General features: G+C 59.0%; 1 protein-coding gene, 1 long non-coding RNA gene and 1 other non-coding gene across 3 annotated transcripts in view; 2 read left to right on the top strand and 1 right to left on the bottom strand.

Moving 5' to 3' along the window:
- Positions 1 to 10: 10 nt before the first annotated feature.
- LOC119718420 (uncharacterized) lies at positions 11 to 1,204 on the top strand. The gene is made up of 2 exons (XR_005269504.2): positions 11 to 270; positions 494 to 1,204. It is a non-coding gene; the product is annotated as an uncharacterized lncRNA (long non-coding RNA).
- On the top strand, positions 338 to 424 carry LOC113845305 (small nucleolar RNA SNORD60). Its single transcript, XR_003500790.1, has one exon. It is a non-coding gene; the product is annotated as a small nucleolar RNA SNORD60 (small nucleolar RNA).
- A 300-nt stretch (positions 1,205 to 1,504) lies between the features above and the next one.
- RAB26 (RAB26, member RAS oncogene family) overlaps positions 1,505 to 18,007 on the bottom strand; it is a 28,974-nt gene continuing 12,471 nt past the window's right edge. Inside the window, exons 3-9 of the mRNA XM_027468833.3 lie at positions 7,195 to 7,236; positions 6,460 to 6,526; positions 6,334 to 6,386; positions 4,977 to 5,042; positions 4,626 to 4,682; positions 4,200 to 4,276; positions 1,505 to 3,907 (exon numbers count right to left, since the gene is read on the bottom strand). Coding sequence (XP_027324634.1) covers positions 3,805 to 3,907; positions 4,200 to 4,276; positions 4,626 to 4,682; positions 4,977 to 5,042; positions 6,334 to 6,386; positions 6,460 to 6,526; positions 7,195 to 7,236 — 465 coding nt within the window. The 3' untranslated portion in view covers positions 1,505 to 3,804. The remainder of the gene's footprint in view (positions 3,908 to 4,199; positions 4,277 to 4,625; positions 4,683 to 4,976; positions 5,043 to 6,333; positions 6,387 to 6,459; positions 6,527 to 7,194; positions 7,237 to 18,007) is intronic.

The following is an 18,007-nucleotide window of genomic DNA, read 5'->3' as shown; positions in this document are numbered from 1 at the left end:
CCGCGCTCAGGCGGTGTTACAACAGCTGTTGCTACTGGCTTCGCTCGGGCTCCGCCGGGAGCCAATCGGGAGGCGCCGAACCGCGCCTCGGCTCGCACCGCGCCACTGAGGAGAGGAGGAGCGGCAGCCAATCAGCGCCGGTAGAAGGGCGAGGGCGATCACCCCAACTGGTGCCGATTGGCTGAGCCCACGGGCAGCCTGGCCAATAGCGGCAGGGACGTGGTTATAAAAGGCTCGGCGGGGGCGGAGTGGGGCCTTTCCGGCGGGCAGGTAGGTGAGCGGCGGGAGGGGCGGGGAGCGGCGGGGCTGGGGCTGGGCCCGGGGCTGGGCCCTGGCGAGCCGGGGATGATCCGACTTTTTCTGACACCTCGTCTGAGGGCGGCGGGTGGCCGCGGCCCCTGCTGACGCATCGCGGCTGAGGCTCGAGGGAGCGGCGGGCCGGGCGGCGCGGGGCGCAGCGGGCTGCTCTCACCGCGCTGCCTTCTCTCCGCAGGGCCGGCGGGACCCGCACCGCACCGGCGGCACGGGAAGGGAGGCACGAGGGCCTGGCGGGCGCCGTGGAGCTCCGGCCGGTGAGGTGCACACGTGTGTGGTGGGCTGCTGCTCCTGAGCCCGCTCGGGAAGCTGTGCGGGACCACGAGGTGCTTTGGGGCAAGTGGAATCGGGGCTGGAGTAACGGGACCTGGTGGGCCGCGTGTAGCTGTGACTCCAGGCGTAACGTAGGCATCAGGCTGTGAATACAGCAAGGGATGCACCCGAATACAGCTAAAAAACGCGTTTGGGGTTGCTGTATCAAACAGTGAAACCGATGTTTTTCATGCTGTACAATTAAAGAGTCTGTGTAGTTTTTAAAGAACGCAGCATCAGCTGCAGGATGCTGTGAAATAAAATAAAAACTTTTTTTCTCTGCCACGTGGTAGCCTACAGCAAAGGTAATGGCAGGCAGTGGATGCAGTAGTACAGGTAAACAAAACGATTCACAGCCAGCAGTCCTCACAGTGATTGTGTAGGAGACTGACTTAAATCTTAATTCTAATATTTTTTTTTAATATAACAAGTTGTTCATGTCTTTGTTCTTTCCTTGTTCTCAAATCAAGTTCAATGTTGTAAATTTTAAACTGCTTGCTGCTGTATCTCCGCTTTGTGTTCTCTATTGGGCTGGTTCTACAGCTTACAGATAATTCAATAAAGTTTTCAAAAGACTTCTGCTTTTGTTTGTTATTTACAAATCCTGTGCATAACACAAAACCACAGACTAACTGTAAATTTTGCATCTGGGCACACTACAAAACAAATCACTGCTATTAGTTAAGGGAGCTGTTGTACAATGTGTTGCAGTTCAGCTGTGGTCTGGGTCCCTTGAGCTCCTGATGGGTGCATTGGGGTACCTGAGCCCATGCTGGTAACACAGCGATCCAGTAGGTTCAAGAATGAGCTGAATGATTGGGATGATCAAACAGTTCGGGTATAGAGACAATAACCGAAGTACCGCTGCAGCCACAAGGATTATTAAAAAAATTTATTAACAGGAATGAAACAAAAGCTGTAAACAAGAGGCAGCGAATGAGAAGTGCATGTCATGCCAAGTCCTCGGCCTGCTGGAATGCACTGAACCATCCTGCGGCGCGTGGTGGCACTAGAGGCCCGTGTAAAAAGATGCTAAAGGAGCGGGGGGGGGGCTGCAGCTGCGAGGGTTGTGTGCAGGCAGTGGGGGGTGAGGGGTGCGCAGGGAGCTTGTGAGGGGGCAGGCAGGGGTTGAGCGTCCCTTAAGTTTGGGTGGGTTAAGGAGTACCACAAATGTGGCTCTGTTTCTGCTGTACTGGTTAGGTCCTGACAGACATACCCAAAGAGTAGCATTCGCAGCTGCTCTATTTAAATTATTTTTAGATTGTTTTGGTCCCACCCCAAAGTACCAAGAGAGCTGGCAGCTTTTTCAGGCTGGCCAGATGTGGGGTGTCCTGCCTGTGAGGAGGGGGAAGGAGGCAGTGTCTGTGCAGCGACTGGCGCCTTGGGGCAGGGGCTGCTCTTACACTGAGTTATGCTGAGGAAACACCAAAGGCAGGCTTGGAACAGCCCCTGGTGTCTGAGCTGCCTGCTGCTCTTCTGAGCCCCTGCTGCTGGGAAGGGTCGATAAGGAACGGGGGCTGCCCTGGCTGCCTCCCCCCAGCCCCTGCCTCCTGCTGCCAGCAGGGAGCAGGCGCTGCCCGGTGATGCACAGCAGCAGGGGCTGCTCCAGGCTGGTTGCTGCAAACATTCCCCCAGGAACAGTTTTAACAAAATTTAAGTCAGGTAACAGAGAGAGCTCTCCCTAAAAGCTATGCAGGAAAAATGCTCTGTTCTCGGTAGGTTATTTTCAGCTCCATACCATCAATGTGCTGGAGCCGCTCTAGCAGTAGCTCTGAGTGCTGTGCATTTTACCTGGCTCACCAAGTGCAGCTCCGAGGGCTCTGCTCTGTCACTGCCTGCCTGAATCCTGCCCCGAGGGATTTGTGTCCTTGGGGAGCGCTGTGCTGCAGCTCAGGCTGGCACCCCTGCTGCGACAAGGGGCAGCTGCAGCTAAATAACGTCTGGGAGCCGGTGTTCTGCCAGCCGGGAGTGAGGGACGGGTGGATTTAAGTGCTCTGTTTAGGGCAGTGCGCGGAGGGTAGCGCAGCAGGGCACCCGGTGTCGTGCAGGTGGAATTTTTTAATACGAAAATTGCCAGAGGCCAAACACTTCCTCCGAAGTTGTGATTTGTACTTAGAAGTGCAACTTTAAAAAAAGCAAAAGCCACGTGCCTGGCACAGACAAAAGGGCTGAGGGGTCCCTTGAAGAGAGCTGGCAGCGGAGTCTCAGACCTGTACAGGCAGTGCCTACAGCACCCTCCTCGCCCTTCTTCCTGCAGAAGAAAGAGCTGTCCCGAGAGAACTGTGGAGCAAAGCACTGCTGCAGTCTAAAAAAGCTATCGCGCTTACACGAAGGGACTAGGAATAAGCTGCAGTACGTTAGCTTTCTTCTCATTAAAGTACAAGGAATGGCTGCAGTGAGAGAACCAAAGCCTTCGCTGAACAGATACACAGTCAGGAAACCTCTGTACAACAGATGTTTGCGGGAGCTTACTCAAACGGACACCTAAGCTCTTGTCTTCTGCGGGGAAGAGGAGAAACCTTCATCGAGGAGCTATGTTACAACACGGGAAGGACTGACAGACGGAAATAAGCAGCTAAAAAACAGTTGCCTTGAAAACAGAGCTTTCCTGTGTGCCCCAGGCCAAGGATCGGATCAGCTGAATTCCGGGTACGTGGGAAAAGTGAATTCAGGACTTCTTCCTACCCAGATTTTGGCGGAGAGCAGGCACTCACTCCCCTACCCCCATCGTTCCTCCTCGCATTAAAGCAACCCCAGGGTGCTCCTGGCTGAGCTGCATCGCTGCTGAGCTGGTGGAGGAAGCTGGAGGGAGCCGTGGCTGTGCTGACCAAGCCCCTTCCCCACATCCCCTCCTGCCTGCAGCGGGCAGAGCGGCTCCGAGCCGGGTGGAAGCAGAGCAGCCCGGCCAGGAAAATGCATTTCCCTGTGGGGACCCAAGCGACGAGGTGTGGGTGGGTGCTGTGGGGTTTGGGGAGCGTGCCTGGCGTGTGGTGCAGCACGGCCGGCCTCGGTGCCAGCCCAAAGAGCTTCTCCCGCTGCTGCCTTCGCCCCGCACGTCCCAGCTCACCTTTTAGGCAGACACAGACACAAGACAGACATGCACACACACTGTCCACGAGGAGAGAGCGCGGCGCACAAACACGTGGCATGAGTCTCTGTACAAACGCGCCGGGCGCATTAGGACCGGCAGCAGCCCGAGCCCCGCACTTCCTTCTTCACGTAGTCGTGGAGCTTGAATTTGGGCTCGTTGGGCAGCTTCATGGACCTGTGCTTCAGTTCCCTGCAGGAAGGGGACAAGCGTTACCTTTCCGCCCTCTCCACCTACTTCTAAGCTGCCTGGAGCAGCTCCGCTGAGCTAAAACCTGGTCTAAGAGCTTTGTTAGACCCCCGGGGAAGCATCCCGCAGCTGTTTGGGATGGCCAAGCACTTCCCCAGAGAATAAAGCGGTGCGTGATGCAGCTGGGCTTTCCCTCGGCTCTCTAACTGAAGAACCTGTCCCCTTGCAGCACCAGCTTGGTGGCGGTGCAGGGGACGGTGCCACACGCATGGCACAGCCGGGACCGCTCACTTACTTGGCGATGGCTGTGAACGCCAAGTCAACGTTTAGGCCGCTTTTGGCGCTGGTCTCCATGAAGGGCACGCCGTACTCCTGCAGGACGAGACGAGGAGGAGGTGAGGGAGGCCCACGGGGACACAGATCAGCTCCTGGTGGGCACAGCGGGCACGGCGCCTGCTGCGGGGCTCAGCTCAGGGGGAGAGGGGTCCGGCACTGCGGGGGGGGAAAGCTGCACGAGGGGTGACAGGTAAAGGAGTGCTCATTCCTCAGAGGTTCAGGATAGGGCTGAGAGGCCAGAAATGGCAGCGGATGCTTAAAGAAAGAGCAGAGGTGGAGGGAGATGGGAGCGAGACAAGGGCTGAAGGCAGCTCCCACAGCTGCCTGTGCTGCCCCCCGTCACCCAACAAGGGGCTCCGCTGCAGCAAAAAGCCAGCTCCCCTACCTTGGCTAATTTTTCTCCATCTTCCCTTTTCACCACTCTGTCCTGGGCTGAATCCACCTGCCAACAGCAAAGAGCAAGCTGGGATGATTTGGGAGGTCAGCACTGGGCAGCCCCCACACCCCCTGCACCCTCCTGCCCCAATGCTCCCAAACTCGGCCAGCCCGGGGCTGCCGGGGCACGGCGCAAAGCCCCTCTGGCTCCCCTCTGCTCAGGGCTTTGGGTTCTGCTGAACGCTTTTAAGGGCCCTGACTCCCCGCTCCTGCCTTTCTGCCACAGCCCACGTGTTTTTTTGGGCACCACGTCCCACGGGCAGGCTCACCCCAAGGTGAGCTCCAGCTCCGCCAGGCTCACCTTGTTTCCCAGGAGCATGAGGACCACGTCCTGCTGCGCGTATTCATGAATCTCTGTCAGCCAGGCCTGCAGGGAGACAACCAGAGAGAAGCTGCCGGGAGCAACAGCTGCAGGAGGAGGAGGAGGAGAAGGATGGGGGCTGCCCAGGGCCTGGGCACTGGGGCCCCTCCGTGGGGACCCTGCCACAACCACGCCACACTGGGGGCTTTACACAGGCACGGGGAGGAGATGGCTGGGGGTGAGACGTAAAATGAAAAGCCCAGCTCGGAAACTCAGCTGGGCACAGCAGGAACCGCAGGCAGGGAGCAGCCGGGTCCCACAGACCCCCTGCACACCCTGGGGTCTGCCCACAGGCACTCGCAGGACCCAAATTTCCTCCTTGGCTGGAAGGCTGCTATTGGGGAAATTTATCATCCTTGTAGCAGAAAAAAAATAAAATAAAAATCCCTTTGTGTTTGTAAAGCACAAAGCCAAGGGTTTGCTCTGGGCCGTGCCCCCTGCCTGCTTCACTGCATGATCAGGCAGCACGTGGCGAGCCTGCCTTCCTCTAATCCAGCCTAATTGAATCAAACCCACCCTAACTCCCCGTAATCCCTCACCCCACGACGTGGGGGGAAAATCTTCGAGTAATTTTCATGGAGGAGTCACAAGTTCAGCACGAAACGCCACTGCTGGCAGTGCCCCGCTCCCCACACCTGCAGGGAGCACCCCCGGTGCCCTGGGGCAGGGAGGCAGGAGGATGCTGTGGGGCAGGGACACGGCACAATGCTGTGGGGCAGGGACACGGCACGATGCTGCGGGGCAGGGACATGGCACAATTGCTGTGGGGCAGGGACACAGCACGATGCTCTGGGGCAGGGACACGGCACGCTCTGCCATGGAACGAGGGAGCGCCTCGTTCCTAGCGGCTGGCTGCGCTCGCTTAGCGGGAGCGAGCTCCCCAGCTGGTGCTGTAATTAACGCGGCACAAATCTGCCGGTGCGGTGAGTCTGTCGCCCCTTCCATGTGCCAGGAAAGGGAAATGTTCTCCACGTGTCCTCCGACGCCCCAGCACCGTCCTCTCTGCCAGCCGGCTGCGTGGCACCGCTCGCAGCCCCTCGGAAGCGGCCGCGCTTTGCGCCCCCGGCACACAGCTCTGCTCCGGGCTCCCTCCAGCTGGGGCCCAGCTTTTCCCCAGTCCCCAGACCCTGCTCATCTCCGGGGCTGGCACAGAGCACCACCACCACCACCAGTAAATCCCAGTGCCCAGTGCACAGGGCTTCAGAAGCTGCAGAGCCTCCGCGGTGCCCCAGCAGTGCAGGAAACCCATGGAGCTGCCCGAGACCACCAGGAGAGGACCATGAGGCGCTGCACATACCTGGATGTTGTCGAAGGACGCTTTGTTGGTGACATCGTAGAGCAGGAGCAGGGCTGTGGAGAGAGCAGGGGCTTGTTAGTGCTGGCACCGTGCCCCCCCTGAGCCCCCAGCCCCCGGAGTGCTCACCGTGGGCGTCCCGGTAGTAGGCGTGCGTGACGCTGCGGAATCGCTCCTGCCCCGCCGTGTCCCAGATCTGGAGGGCAGAGGACAGGGGTCAGCTGCATCCCGCGGGGCAGAACGAGCACATGGCACAACCCCACAAAGTTCCCTCAGTGTTTCGCTTCCAGCAGCAGCCCAGGGGCTGCTCTGTCTGCACGTGAACGCCTCGCGGCTGCAGGGGGGTTCTGAGGCCGGTAAGAGGAGCGGTGCCAAGCGCAGTGAATGTTTAAGCAGCACCTCCCTGCTCCTCAGCACATCTGGCCGCGGGGACGGCGGCGTGCGGCAAAGGGTCCTCGCGACGCCTCCTTAATGGGAAAATCCATCCAGCAGATGGATGTGTGGGGACTCGTTACTTTAATTTATCAGCTCTTAATGCCGCGATTTGTTTCCAGAGTGCCACGCTGCTGTCGGGGGAAGATCGGTGCCAATGGCGTTATTCGGCTTCTGGCACAGGGGTCAGGAAGCAGCTGGGGCTCGGGGCGAGCAGCTGGGGCTCTGCCTGCTGCCTTTTCGGAGGGGCTGGCAGGGAGGGACAGAGGAGGGGGTGCACTGCACACACGTGTACATGCACGCAACGACAGCTTCCAAGCAAGGGATGGAGATGGGGACCAGCTTTTGGGGCTGCTCCTGGCCCATTGGCTCCCAGGGGTTTTACCGAGCCCCGAACACCGCGGGAGCTGCTCCAGGGCCATGGGGACGCACCTGCAGCTTCACCTTCACCCCATCCACCGTCAGCACCTTATTCTGAAAGAGAAGAGAAGCAGCGGTGAGGCCGCCCGCCTGGCAGCTGCTGCCCCGCGCCTGCACCGGCTCCACCGCTGTGTTTATGCTGATTTTCTCCCCCATTTTCTTAAACTTGCATAAATTGGTCACAGCGCCTGTTGGAGTAATTTGCATGGTGGCACAGTGAGAAGATCATTTCCCGCGCCTGCTGCAAGTTACATATATTTGGATACTTAAATCTTTGTGTCTGCACTGCTGATTTAGTGTGCTGCGCGGCTCAGGCTAGACCACCTCTGGCAATAAATTAATGAGTGCCAGCATCCCGTCCTAATGGCCTTCAAAAGGCGCAGCTAACTACTCCATATTCAGTTAGCAACGTAAAAATAACTCCTCTGCCTGCCACTTTTGCTGATTTTTCTCCCAGCAAGCACCGCTTTCCCTCTTGGTTTGTTTTTCCCCATTTTGCTCGTGTTTAGCAGCAGGGCTGGCAGGGAGGAGCAGGAGGGGTCGTGCCCCTCTGTGCCACCCCCCGGTGCTTGCCTGGGGCTGAGGTGCAGGTTCCTGCGAGATCCAGCAGCAGGGAGGGAGCAAAACCAGGTTGGGAAGACGTCACCCATCCCACAGCACTGCAAGACCTGCGTGCTCGCGAGGGCAGGGGCTGGGCACCACGGGCACCAGTAAAGCAGTGCCAGCTCCTCAGATCCTGTTTGTCAGAGCCAACAGGAAACGTTTTACGATCACCTGGATGGAGCTGGCAGTGGTGTGGGACGGGGGCATCGTGAGGTGTGTGGGGAGAGCCTGGCCAGGGCCATACTCTGACCGCACACCAAGCGACCGCAGCCCCGCGAGCTGCAGGCGGCTCTAAACGTTCATCAAACCCAACCCTAAAGATCAAACAGCCCCAGAGGACGGAGCAGAGAGGAGATTAATTTGCTTGCTAGATCGACAGAAATTAGCACAGTAATCACCAGGGTGTGATTAAAACAATCCCAAGCAGTGGTGCGTGACGGGGCTGGGTGTGCTGGGGACCGGCACCTGCTGCATTTACAACTGAGCCAAAGCCCGCAGCCGGCGTGTGGAGCTCCCCGGGGTGCACAGTGCCGCATGCATCCCCTCTGGCCGTCCTGTGAGGTGACCTCAGCAGCAGGCAGGGCCACCAAGCACCGGGCAGAGCTCAGCAAAGCGCCTCTGCCCCACGGAGAGGCCATCCCAGCGCCTCGCGCGCTGACCTGCCACAATTATCCAACACTGTGGGATGCTGGCGCTCGGCATCACCCGCCAGGACAGCGCTGGCAGGGCTCTGCCTCTGCGTTTTGATGTTTTTAATCAGGCCAGAGGTAAGATCTCAGCTCCTGCACAGCCACGCTCCTCCAGCAGCGAGGATGCGGGCGAGGAAGAGAGGAGCGGAGTCAACGAGCGCGCTAAATTTACACCGTCTGCTAAAGCAGGCGCAGGGGAGACGGTCGCAGTTTATAAATACCTTCAAAGGCAGCGATGGAGATGAGGGAGCGGAGTGATTCACGGCCCTGGAAGGGGTAAAAACGGGCAGCCAGCCCACGGCTGGGAGGGGAAGGGGTGTGGGTGGCGAACACTTGCACAGGGCGCTGAGAAAACTCCTTGGCAGGGGGCTGCGGGCGCATGGCTCGTGGCAGGGGAACGGAGCGGGTCCGTTGAGGGTGCCAGCACCATGAATGTAAAGGGGCTGGAGCAGCCACACTCCACAGACACCGCTCACACCGTGTCGGGGATTTGCAGAATGTTTTGGTGCTGAAATACAGCACCATCAGCTGCAAAGCCACGGCAGCTTGGGGGGAACGCACAAAGTGCAGGAGACCGCGGTGTAACGGCACCCCGGGGGGAACAGGACCCCTCTGCTGGAAAAAAGAGCACAGTGAGCAAAGGGGAGAAGTCCCAGCGCGGACCCCAACGTCCACCACTGCCAGTGCCCCCCTTGCAGTGACAGACCCCTTGTGAAGCACACGGCGCTGGCCCCACGCTGCTGCCTCATACCAGCCCAATCCACGCAGGTTCTGCAGGTGCAAGGCTTACTGTTCTGCAAGAGATCTCATTTCCATGCCCAATTTGCCCTCAGAAATCCCTGGCCAGCCCCGATGGCCCCACACAGGCCGGTACAGCCGAGCCAGAGCTGCCCCCCCTGCAGTCAGGGCGCAGGGTCTGGCCCCCAGCCCACCCCTGGCCCCACCACCTGCCCAGCGCAGAGGGGCTGGGACTGGGAGGAAGGCATCACCCCACAACAACCACAGCCGCGAGCGAACGGCGAGGGACAGCCGGTCCTCACTAAATATTTCATAGCACAAACCTCGCTGCTGGATGAAAAGCAAACCTCCACTGGCAGCCGGAGCTGGTTTTCTGCGGGTGACAGCTTGCAGCTGCCTGCAGCAGGAGGATCTTGGGGACCAGGAGGACGGCTCGTGGCCAGCTCCCTGCCCCAAGCTGATGCACAAACTGGGACCAGTTTGCAGCCGACAGCCGTGCCCAGGGCTCAGCTCACTCCAAACACGGAGCAAGCAGGGTGCAGCAGCCCCCAGGTGGGAAGGGGGCTCCGTGCCCCTGTCCTCGTGGTGAGCGATGCCGTGAGCGCAGTGCCAGCACCGGTGGCAGCCGGGTGACCGGGCACTGCCAGCGGGGACCACGAGGCGTGTGACGAGTGCCACGAGGGCTGCAGCTCCAGCACCGCACCTCGTGCGCTGCCTCCCCTCTGGAGGAGCTTAATTAAAAGCAAAGCTGGCAGCAGCAGGATTCAAACTAATTAGGACTGACCTACATTTCGTGTTGGGGGGGATTCTTAAAATTAATTGCAATCTAGAAGAGCAAGGAGGAGTGTGTGCGCCCAAGTGCTGCTGGGCCAGGCTGGGGAAAAACCTTGAGTCCCCAGGGTTTCAGCAGGGTCCAGGGCTGGTGCTGGCACAGTGTGACCATGCTGCAGCCCCCCCGGCTCGCCCTACGAGGAGCAATGGGGGGCTCAGAGCCACAGCACGGGGCTGCCACCCACAGCATGCTCAGGCAGGTGGCCTGAAGGGTCATTGTGGGATGTGCCAACAAGGGGACACGAATTCCTGTGCATTTGCAAGCCTTTCCAAGTGCCTGTTTTCAGCTCCTCCAACTTGTAGAGCATTTATCTACCAGCAAAGTTTGTGCAGCTGAATTTGGAGCAGAAAGGTGGCTCGGGATGCTCCTGCTCATCTGCTGCAGGACCGTCGGGTCAATGTGAGCAAAGGAGCACTGCAAGTGAGCACGGGCTGGAAGCAAAAAGGTAAAAGAAGAAAAAAAAAAGCCGAGCAGAAGCAGGACAGGCTGTGTGAAAAAAGGCAATGGCACCACAGGGCAGGGCTGCAGCCAGCACCCAGGTGGCTCCAGCAGGTACCCAGCGGAGGGGCTGCCTGAGCCCACCCCAGCAGCAGGGCCGCCAGGCTCCCAGCTCGGGGAGCTACACTTCAGTGCCATACTCACAGCCCTCAAAAGGCACAGCTGGGTGTTTCAGTGAACAAAAAGCAGCCAAAGACAAAAGACAACATGTTCCAATGTACCGAAACACAAACCGCGCCGCCGGCCCTGAATGCAAGGAGGAGCCGTGTTGGAGTGCTGGGGGTTTGTTCCTCATTGTGCACAGTTTAACATAAAGGAGGTAATATTCACAACAGGCCCCCCCGCTACGCAGAAGCAGGCAGGGAAGCCATCCACGCAGCTCGGCTGTGCTGTCGCTCCCTGCTTTCAGGACAGCCGTGCTCACCCGTCCCTTTCACAGGGCTTGAGCGGAGGTAGGAAATGTTTTCTGGTGGGAGTAGCAGTGGAATGAGTGGAGTGCCTTTGTTGGAGGAACAAGCTGCTCGTAAGCTAAATACTCCTCGGGATGACAGATAAATAAAGCTGGAACCTTGCAGACGCAGGGGCGAAGGGATTGCCAAGTGCAGGTTCCTGCAGTTAGGGGCTGTGTTAGCCACGCGCCAGCAGCCCCGCAGCACGGTCCCACCCCGGTGACCACAGCACAAGCTCTGCCTTTTGGAAGCAGAGAGGAGGGGAGGAAGGCGCCCACTGGCAGAACAAAACCCCGCTGCTCCCCCAAGCCCTGCTGCTCTCGGGACACTTCGTTTGTGGCTGCTGTTCGGGGACATCCCCAGCACGGGAGGGCAGCGGGGCAGGGAAACAAACCCGTGGTGAGCAGTCGCGCACACAGCCCTGTCCTGCCTTGTCCTGCTCTCGGCCTCTGCAGCTTTTCCACACATTAGCTCATTAATTAAAGCCTTAAAGATTAAATTGGATACATGGATTAACTCGCTTCGCAATTAAACTGACAAATCACAAGCTGCTTGCTGAAACCCTCCGACACCAGGGAATAGAAGCTGGCCCCGGCTCCCCGGCACCCCGAGGGCTGCCTGGAATGACAGCCCCACCACAGCGTCCCCCTCTGCGCACACCCGGGTGGCACGGCACAGCCTGGGCACGGCCACCTGTGGAGGGCTGGGAAGAGAAAATCCCAGGACACGGGGACCCAGCAGCTCCCCAGAGAGCCCTGCGCCCCCTCCCCGTGCCAGGGGCTGCGGCTGTGCCCACCCTGCTGCTGGGGGGTCATCCATGGGGGCAGGTCCCCACCACACCGCCATCTCCATGTCTAGAATAGGGGAAAAAAAAAAACAAAAAAAAAAACACCACTGAATGTCATTAGTGCGCTCTGAAGGCAGCAGCATCCCACCCGCCTGCGCCCGCGCTAATAAGCGGGAGGGCGAGTTCCTGCGGAAGGGGGAACAATTGCATTAGAGAGCATACATCAAACCCGACCAGCAACGGCCGGGGCACTCGCCGAGTTAATTAGCGGCGGTAATGGCTGAGCTGCGGGCTGCAGGGCTGCCAGGGCTGCCACACGGCCAGGGCTGGGTGCGCTGCCAGGGCTTCGGTGTGCCAGCCGTGGCCGCGTGCGGGGTCCTGCAGGGCTCGTGCCGAGGAGAGCCCCCAAATCCGCTCTGCAGAGCCCCAAGGAGCCCCTGCCCTGGCTGCTCCCCCCGCAGCACCGTGAGCACAAGCACCCCACAGCGGGGCAGGGATGCTGCTGTGATGGGGCCGTAGCAGACAGACAAACACACACTGCCCCTGAGAGCAGCTATGAAAACGGATTAAGGATCGATGTGGAAATCTGCCCAGAGCAGCAGGACACTGCATTCAATTTGCTCATTAAAACCCTGGAGTTTTCCCCCCAACACGCACGTGCCGCTGCCAGCGAGCTGGTGCTGGGTGCTCAGCGCCTCCTCCAGCCACAGCAGCGAGACTCCACGGAGATGGGAGCGCGGCACCGGGAACAGGAGGTGTCAGTGGGCAGGATGGGGGCTCTGTCCCTGAGCAGGACCATGCCTGAGACTGCTGTATTATGCCGGTCCTCCAGGAAAAGCTGCCCAGGCATCTTGTTTGGGAAACTGCTCTGACAGAGCTGATTTTTTTATTTTATTATTTTTTTTAAAAAACACCTCCTGTTGTGTCCGATGGGGTAACGAACAAGAAGAGAGCAGGAGGCCCATACTGCACAAGGAGCTGCACTTCTGAAATCAAGATCCATTAAGAGAGATAAATCGGAACCAGGAGCAAATATTTAAGTTTCAGCAACCGCAAACAGACACCAGAGCAGCACGAGCACTGCTGAGCTCTTATCTCCCCTCGCACAAGCTCTCAGAGCACGTGGTGCCAGGCTGCTGTCCCTGTCACCGTGTCACAGAGGAGCGCAGGAGCTCGTCCTGTGCGTGCAGCCAACGCTCCCAGCACGCTTTGTCTGGATGGGGAGAGCAAACAGCGAGCCCAGCAGCCCACAGTTTAGGGATGAGCATTCGAGGAGCCCGTGCCATGCAGCAGAGGAGGCAAAGCAGCCCCACGCTGCCCCTGAGCCTGCACAAACCTTTTGGGAAGCAGGGCAGCACGGCAGGATGCAGGCAGACGAGCGCAGTGTGGTGCTGGGCAGGTGGTGACCACCGGGCTGTGCCACTGCCAGGGCCATGCCCGAGCATCCCCGCAGCCCTGGCACGTCCCCTGGGGAGGCCGGGACACCCGGGCAGCCACCAGGCCCCACAGCGGTGCCCTCCGCATCATCCCATAAATCTTCTGCTCGGAGAGCAAGCCCGGCCATTTGTCTGCCAGGACAGGCCATCAGTCTCCTCGGCGGCACCGTGCGCTTCTGCTCTGCTGCTAAACTTGCAAACTTTTGCCTTTTTTCCCCCAGGACTCGCACACCCTGTGTGCAGCAGAGCCTGCCCAGCCCCGCTGCCGAGGTCCTTTCCAAAACGGGACCAGGCCAGCACTCGCTCCCCAGCTGGGCGCAGACCCCACCGTCAGCACACGGGCACGGCACCTCGCCACGGACACTGCTGGGGCCATTCCTCGCTGCCTGCCACCCCCGAGGGTCACCCCGCCGTGTCCCCTCTGCACACCAGGCCCCGCAGCACGAGCAGGGCTCAGCACCACCCCACAAGCAGCCCCAGCCCCGGGTGCCGTTTGCAGCCCAAGGCGCAGGAGCCCGACTGCCCGTCTTCCCAAGAGCCACGTTCGCTGCATTAAAGCCCAATTAACATCTGCCTGGCTGCCGGCCCTGCAGGAGATAAGAGTCAATCCTCTTTTGAAAGCAGACACACTGAAGAATTAGTGAGTTATCATCTTCTATTCACATCAGTCTGCACATAAAAGGTTTTTTCTGGCAAGAAGGAGAGAGCCGTGTCTTGGGGACAGATTAGGGGTAAGAGGATCTGTTTAGGATCATGCATTGTAAAAGCAAGCCCTGCTCTGCTCCTCAGCATCTCCCTCAGGAGCCGTGCCTGGCAGAGGTGGCCCCCGGGAAGGAGCAGCCCCAGTTTGGTGCCCGTGTCCCCAGAGCTCTCCCTTCTCAGCCTGGGCTGCTCCACTGAACAGGAAAGTCTACACCTCTGGGTTGCATGGGATGGTGGAGAAAATGGCTCACCAAAAGAGAAATGGGAAGAAGAGACTCACTTATTGCCCTATAAATGTGCAGGAGAGGATCTGCTGCAGAGGTCCTAGAGCCATGCAGATCCAGCCCAGCCCTGCAGAGACCACCGAGAGGCAGAAGCCTGCAGAACACCACAGCGCATCCCAGAGCTGGTGCTGAGGTGCTGGATGGGTCCTGGGAGCAGGCAGAACCCAGAACCACGTCCTCCTCCCACCATGGGGACACTGCGAGGCAGCTCCCCCGTCCCAGCTGCATTACTCAGCCCTTCCGTCTCCTCCACTTTATAAAAGGGGAGAGATTTTTTAAAAATATCCATGCTTCCTTCTAAACCAGGCAGTCTTGGAAACAAAGGGGGCAGAGATGGCTCACGCAGATCCGTGCCAATACTGGGAATAAGAAACGTGGTGCTCAACAAACAGATTTATCTTCATTTTCTCCACCGAGGCCATACCATGCGGCAAAGCAGAACAGGAATCTTTACAGCACATTTATTGTGGGATCAGCTCTCCCATGCAGCGTACGCAGCGCCTGTCAATGCTACGAGAATGAAAAATGGGTCATCAATTAGTGCTGCACAGGGAATTGTTTACTCTGCTCCTGGGGGAAAACAAAACCTTGCATCGGTTTTTATGCCAGAGAAGCCAGTCCCTGTCAGAAAGTCTGCTTCGTTCAGGGTTTCTGTTACACCAGCTCTGGGGGGCAGGAGGCAGCAAGAGCCCCGGGATGAGCCCTGTGACCGCCTGCACCTTCCCTGCCTGCCGGCCCCATCGTTCCCACTGCTCCCTCCTGGGAGCCCCCCATGGCCTGTCCTTGGGGCATGGCCCAGCACGGCAGCACCCATCTCACACCCAGCCTTTTGCTCAGCCTGCTCTGCCCCCGGTGCGATCTCAGCTCCAGGGACATGGCTTTTCCCAGCGCAGGGAACTGGCTTGAGCTGAATGAAGATGCCCCTGAGAAAAGCTCCCGGGCTGTGGCCACCACGACTCACCTGTGCAGCCCGGCGTGCAATTAGCTGTAGCTGTAATTACAGCCAGAGGCACGGCCAGGCGGCAGCCAGGCTTCCTCCTATCGGTGGGCTGGCACCTAAATGGATGGAAACTTGCCTGAAGTTTCAGAAATCGCTTTGCAATCCAATTTAAAAAAAAAAAAAATCAGGTCTGAATATCCAGCAGCAAACATCCCGGCAGCATCTGGCAGTAACAGAAGATCTTCTGCAGACAGCACTGCAAACAGCATTATTAAATAGCACTTCTCATCCCTAAAAAAACAGACCTGACAAACCAATCTGTAGCTCTTGATCGCATCCATGCACAAATGCACACATCCTGCACCTGCAGCTGCAACACCAGGCAGCTCTCGAAAACTTGTCCTAAGCAGGAACCCTTCGAAGGAAGGATTTAGGGGGGGAAAAAAGCAACTAATGTACTATAATCCATGTCTCTGAAGTTCATACAAGTCCATTGAGACACTGGGAACGGCCCGTACCAGCTCTCGGTGCTTCATTAAAGCCCCAGCCCACTTGCTGCATCCCGCAGCTGGGTGCACGGAGCAGCGGGGGCTGAAGCACGGTGAGCGCCAGCCCCCTCCCCGCAGGGCAAACCCCTCCTCAGCAGCTGGCTGCACCACGGGCACCAGCAGCATCGCCGTGCTCCCGGGCTGTCCGCCCGCAGAGCCAGCAGAACCAGCCCAAAACAACCCGGCACAGACCGGGAGATAAACTGACCCCGAGATAAATGCTGCCTCTGCCCTGGGCATGCCTCCACCACCGCCAGGGCCGCAGCTCCAAGGTGCTCGCTGATGGCACAGGGAAGAAGTCACAGAGATGAATCCCTGTGAGCGCTAACGCGGAGCACAGCACGCAGCCAAGGCACCGCTGATGGCAGCTCTGGCTTTGATCGTTGAGAAGAGTTTCTGCTCTCCAGCAATAGCTCCAGCTCTTGTGTTAATATTGCTGTCAGAGCCCACAATTCGCAAGGATTCAACATCGCAGAAAGCCCCGTGGAGCAGCAGTGCCTGCCCAGCTCACTCCCACCTGCTCCCGACTGGGACCTGACCCAGCAGAGCCCCTGAGCATCCCATGGAGGGGGGCCAGGAGGCACCGGGGGGTCGGAGCCTTGCTGCACACCCACACCCAGCCCCACACCCACAGCCGTGCAGAAACCACAGCCCAACAGAGGTGTTGGTGCAGCACACACCAAGGCGCTGGGCTGTGTCCCTGCCTGGCCATCCCATCGCCCCCGCTTCACAGCTCTGCAGCCCGAGGCCCCTCGCACACCCTGAGAGTGCAGCCACAGCTCCTGAGCACCCCGGGCATGCTGCAGGCACAGAACTGCAGCTGCCCGAGCACGGGCTGGGAAATGAGCACAAGCTGCAGCCTCTGGCCAGAAGGAAACAGAAAACACAACTGTGCGATGCCGAGCAGCGATGTGATCAAAACCAGGCTCCTTCCCTGCCCGGGCACGAGGTGCAGAGCCAGCAGGCTCTCCGCAGCCTCTTCCTCAGACCTATCTTTGGCGTCTCAGAACACCTCGGCAGCAATTAATAGCGATAACGCCGTCTGCCAGGCACGGGCACACAGAGCCACCCCGGCCACGCTGAGCTGTGCTGCTGCGTCTGCACGGGGAGAGGAACGGGCACAGCACCCACAGCCAGCAGCTCCCGGGGTTGGTCCCATCCTTCCCTCGGCTCCTGCCCCCATTTTGCTGGATTTACCTTCAGGGTCAGCACTCAGCACCTTGTGAGCAGAGGAGACTGGCAATCCTTGCTAAGAAAAAGTTGTTTTTTGCAGGCGAAAAAATCCCCACGCAACCTTAAAACACAGCTCCTTGCTAACAAACTCCGGTTGTAAGTGCAGATGTCCCCCCGCAGAAGTCAGAGGAACATTTCCAGAAGTCAGCAGCAAACACGGCCCCGCTGCAGGCTCCACGCACACGTCCAACCCACGGCACCAGCACCCAGCCAGGGGACTGCGAGGTGCCGAGGAAACGTGGCTCACCGGGCACACCGCAGTGCTCTGCCAGAACAGTGCCCCGTTACTGAATCAGTTTTCCCCAAAAGCAGCAGGTGCTGAAACAGCCCAAATCCTGCACCTCCAGCCCCAGCACCAGGGTAGTGCCTGGGGACACCCAGCCAGCCGGGCTGTGCTCCGGGGAACAGGCACCTGCAAACCCTTCACAGAAGTGAACCAAAACCCACACGTCGGCACCGTGGCTTTTTTGCCCTCCCAGGAACAGCCCCTGGGAAGCCTGAGCACAGCCGATGGCTCAGGCCGCAGCTGGGGTCTCTGGAGGGGTCCTGCACCCGCTGCCCTCCCAGCACAGCAGGTCCCACGGGTGAGCTGAGCTGTTAGCAGCAATTTGACCTCACGTGTGTAATTATTCAGGAGGGAAAAACACATATGCTGTGCATTGACGCCTGCTCGGGAACAAAGTTATTTTAAGCATTGTCAAGCACTTCTCACATTAATTCACGCACATTAATACGTGCAGCAAGTTAATGCGTTTAAGAAAGACCTGCCTGAACTGACACCCCACAGAAAACGAGTCGAGGTCTGCTGCCGTGACCAGACCTCGTGAAACCCGGGCCCTACCCTGATGCCAAGGGGTGCCCATGGGGATGTGCCATGGGGATGTGCCATGGGGGCACACCACTGCCCGCCCTGCTCCCAAGCGCTGCAGCAGGGCAGCAATGCCCGGCCCCGCTCGTGTCCCACCACAACACAGCCACATTTCACAGCAAATTGTACCTGGTGCCGGGTGCTGAGCGCTGGGGCCCCCTGGCACATCTGGGTTAGCAGGGGGCAAGGAGCAGCCCCCACCGCATCCCAGCTCTGTG

The sequence above is a fragment of the Anas platyrhynchos genome, chromosome 15 (assembly GCF_047663525.1).
Source record: "Anas platyrhynchos isolate ZD024472 breed Pekin duck chromosome 15, IASCAAS_PekinDuck_T2T, whole genome shotgun sequence".
Taxonomy (NCBI): Eukaryota; Metazoa; Chordata; class Aves; order Anseriformes; family Anatidae; genus Anas; species Anas platyrhynchos.
This window is presented reverse-complemented; position numbering and strand designations above follow the sequence as displayed.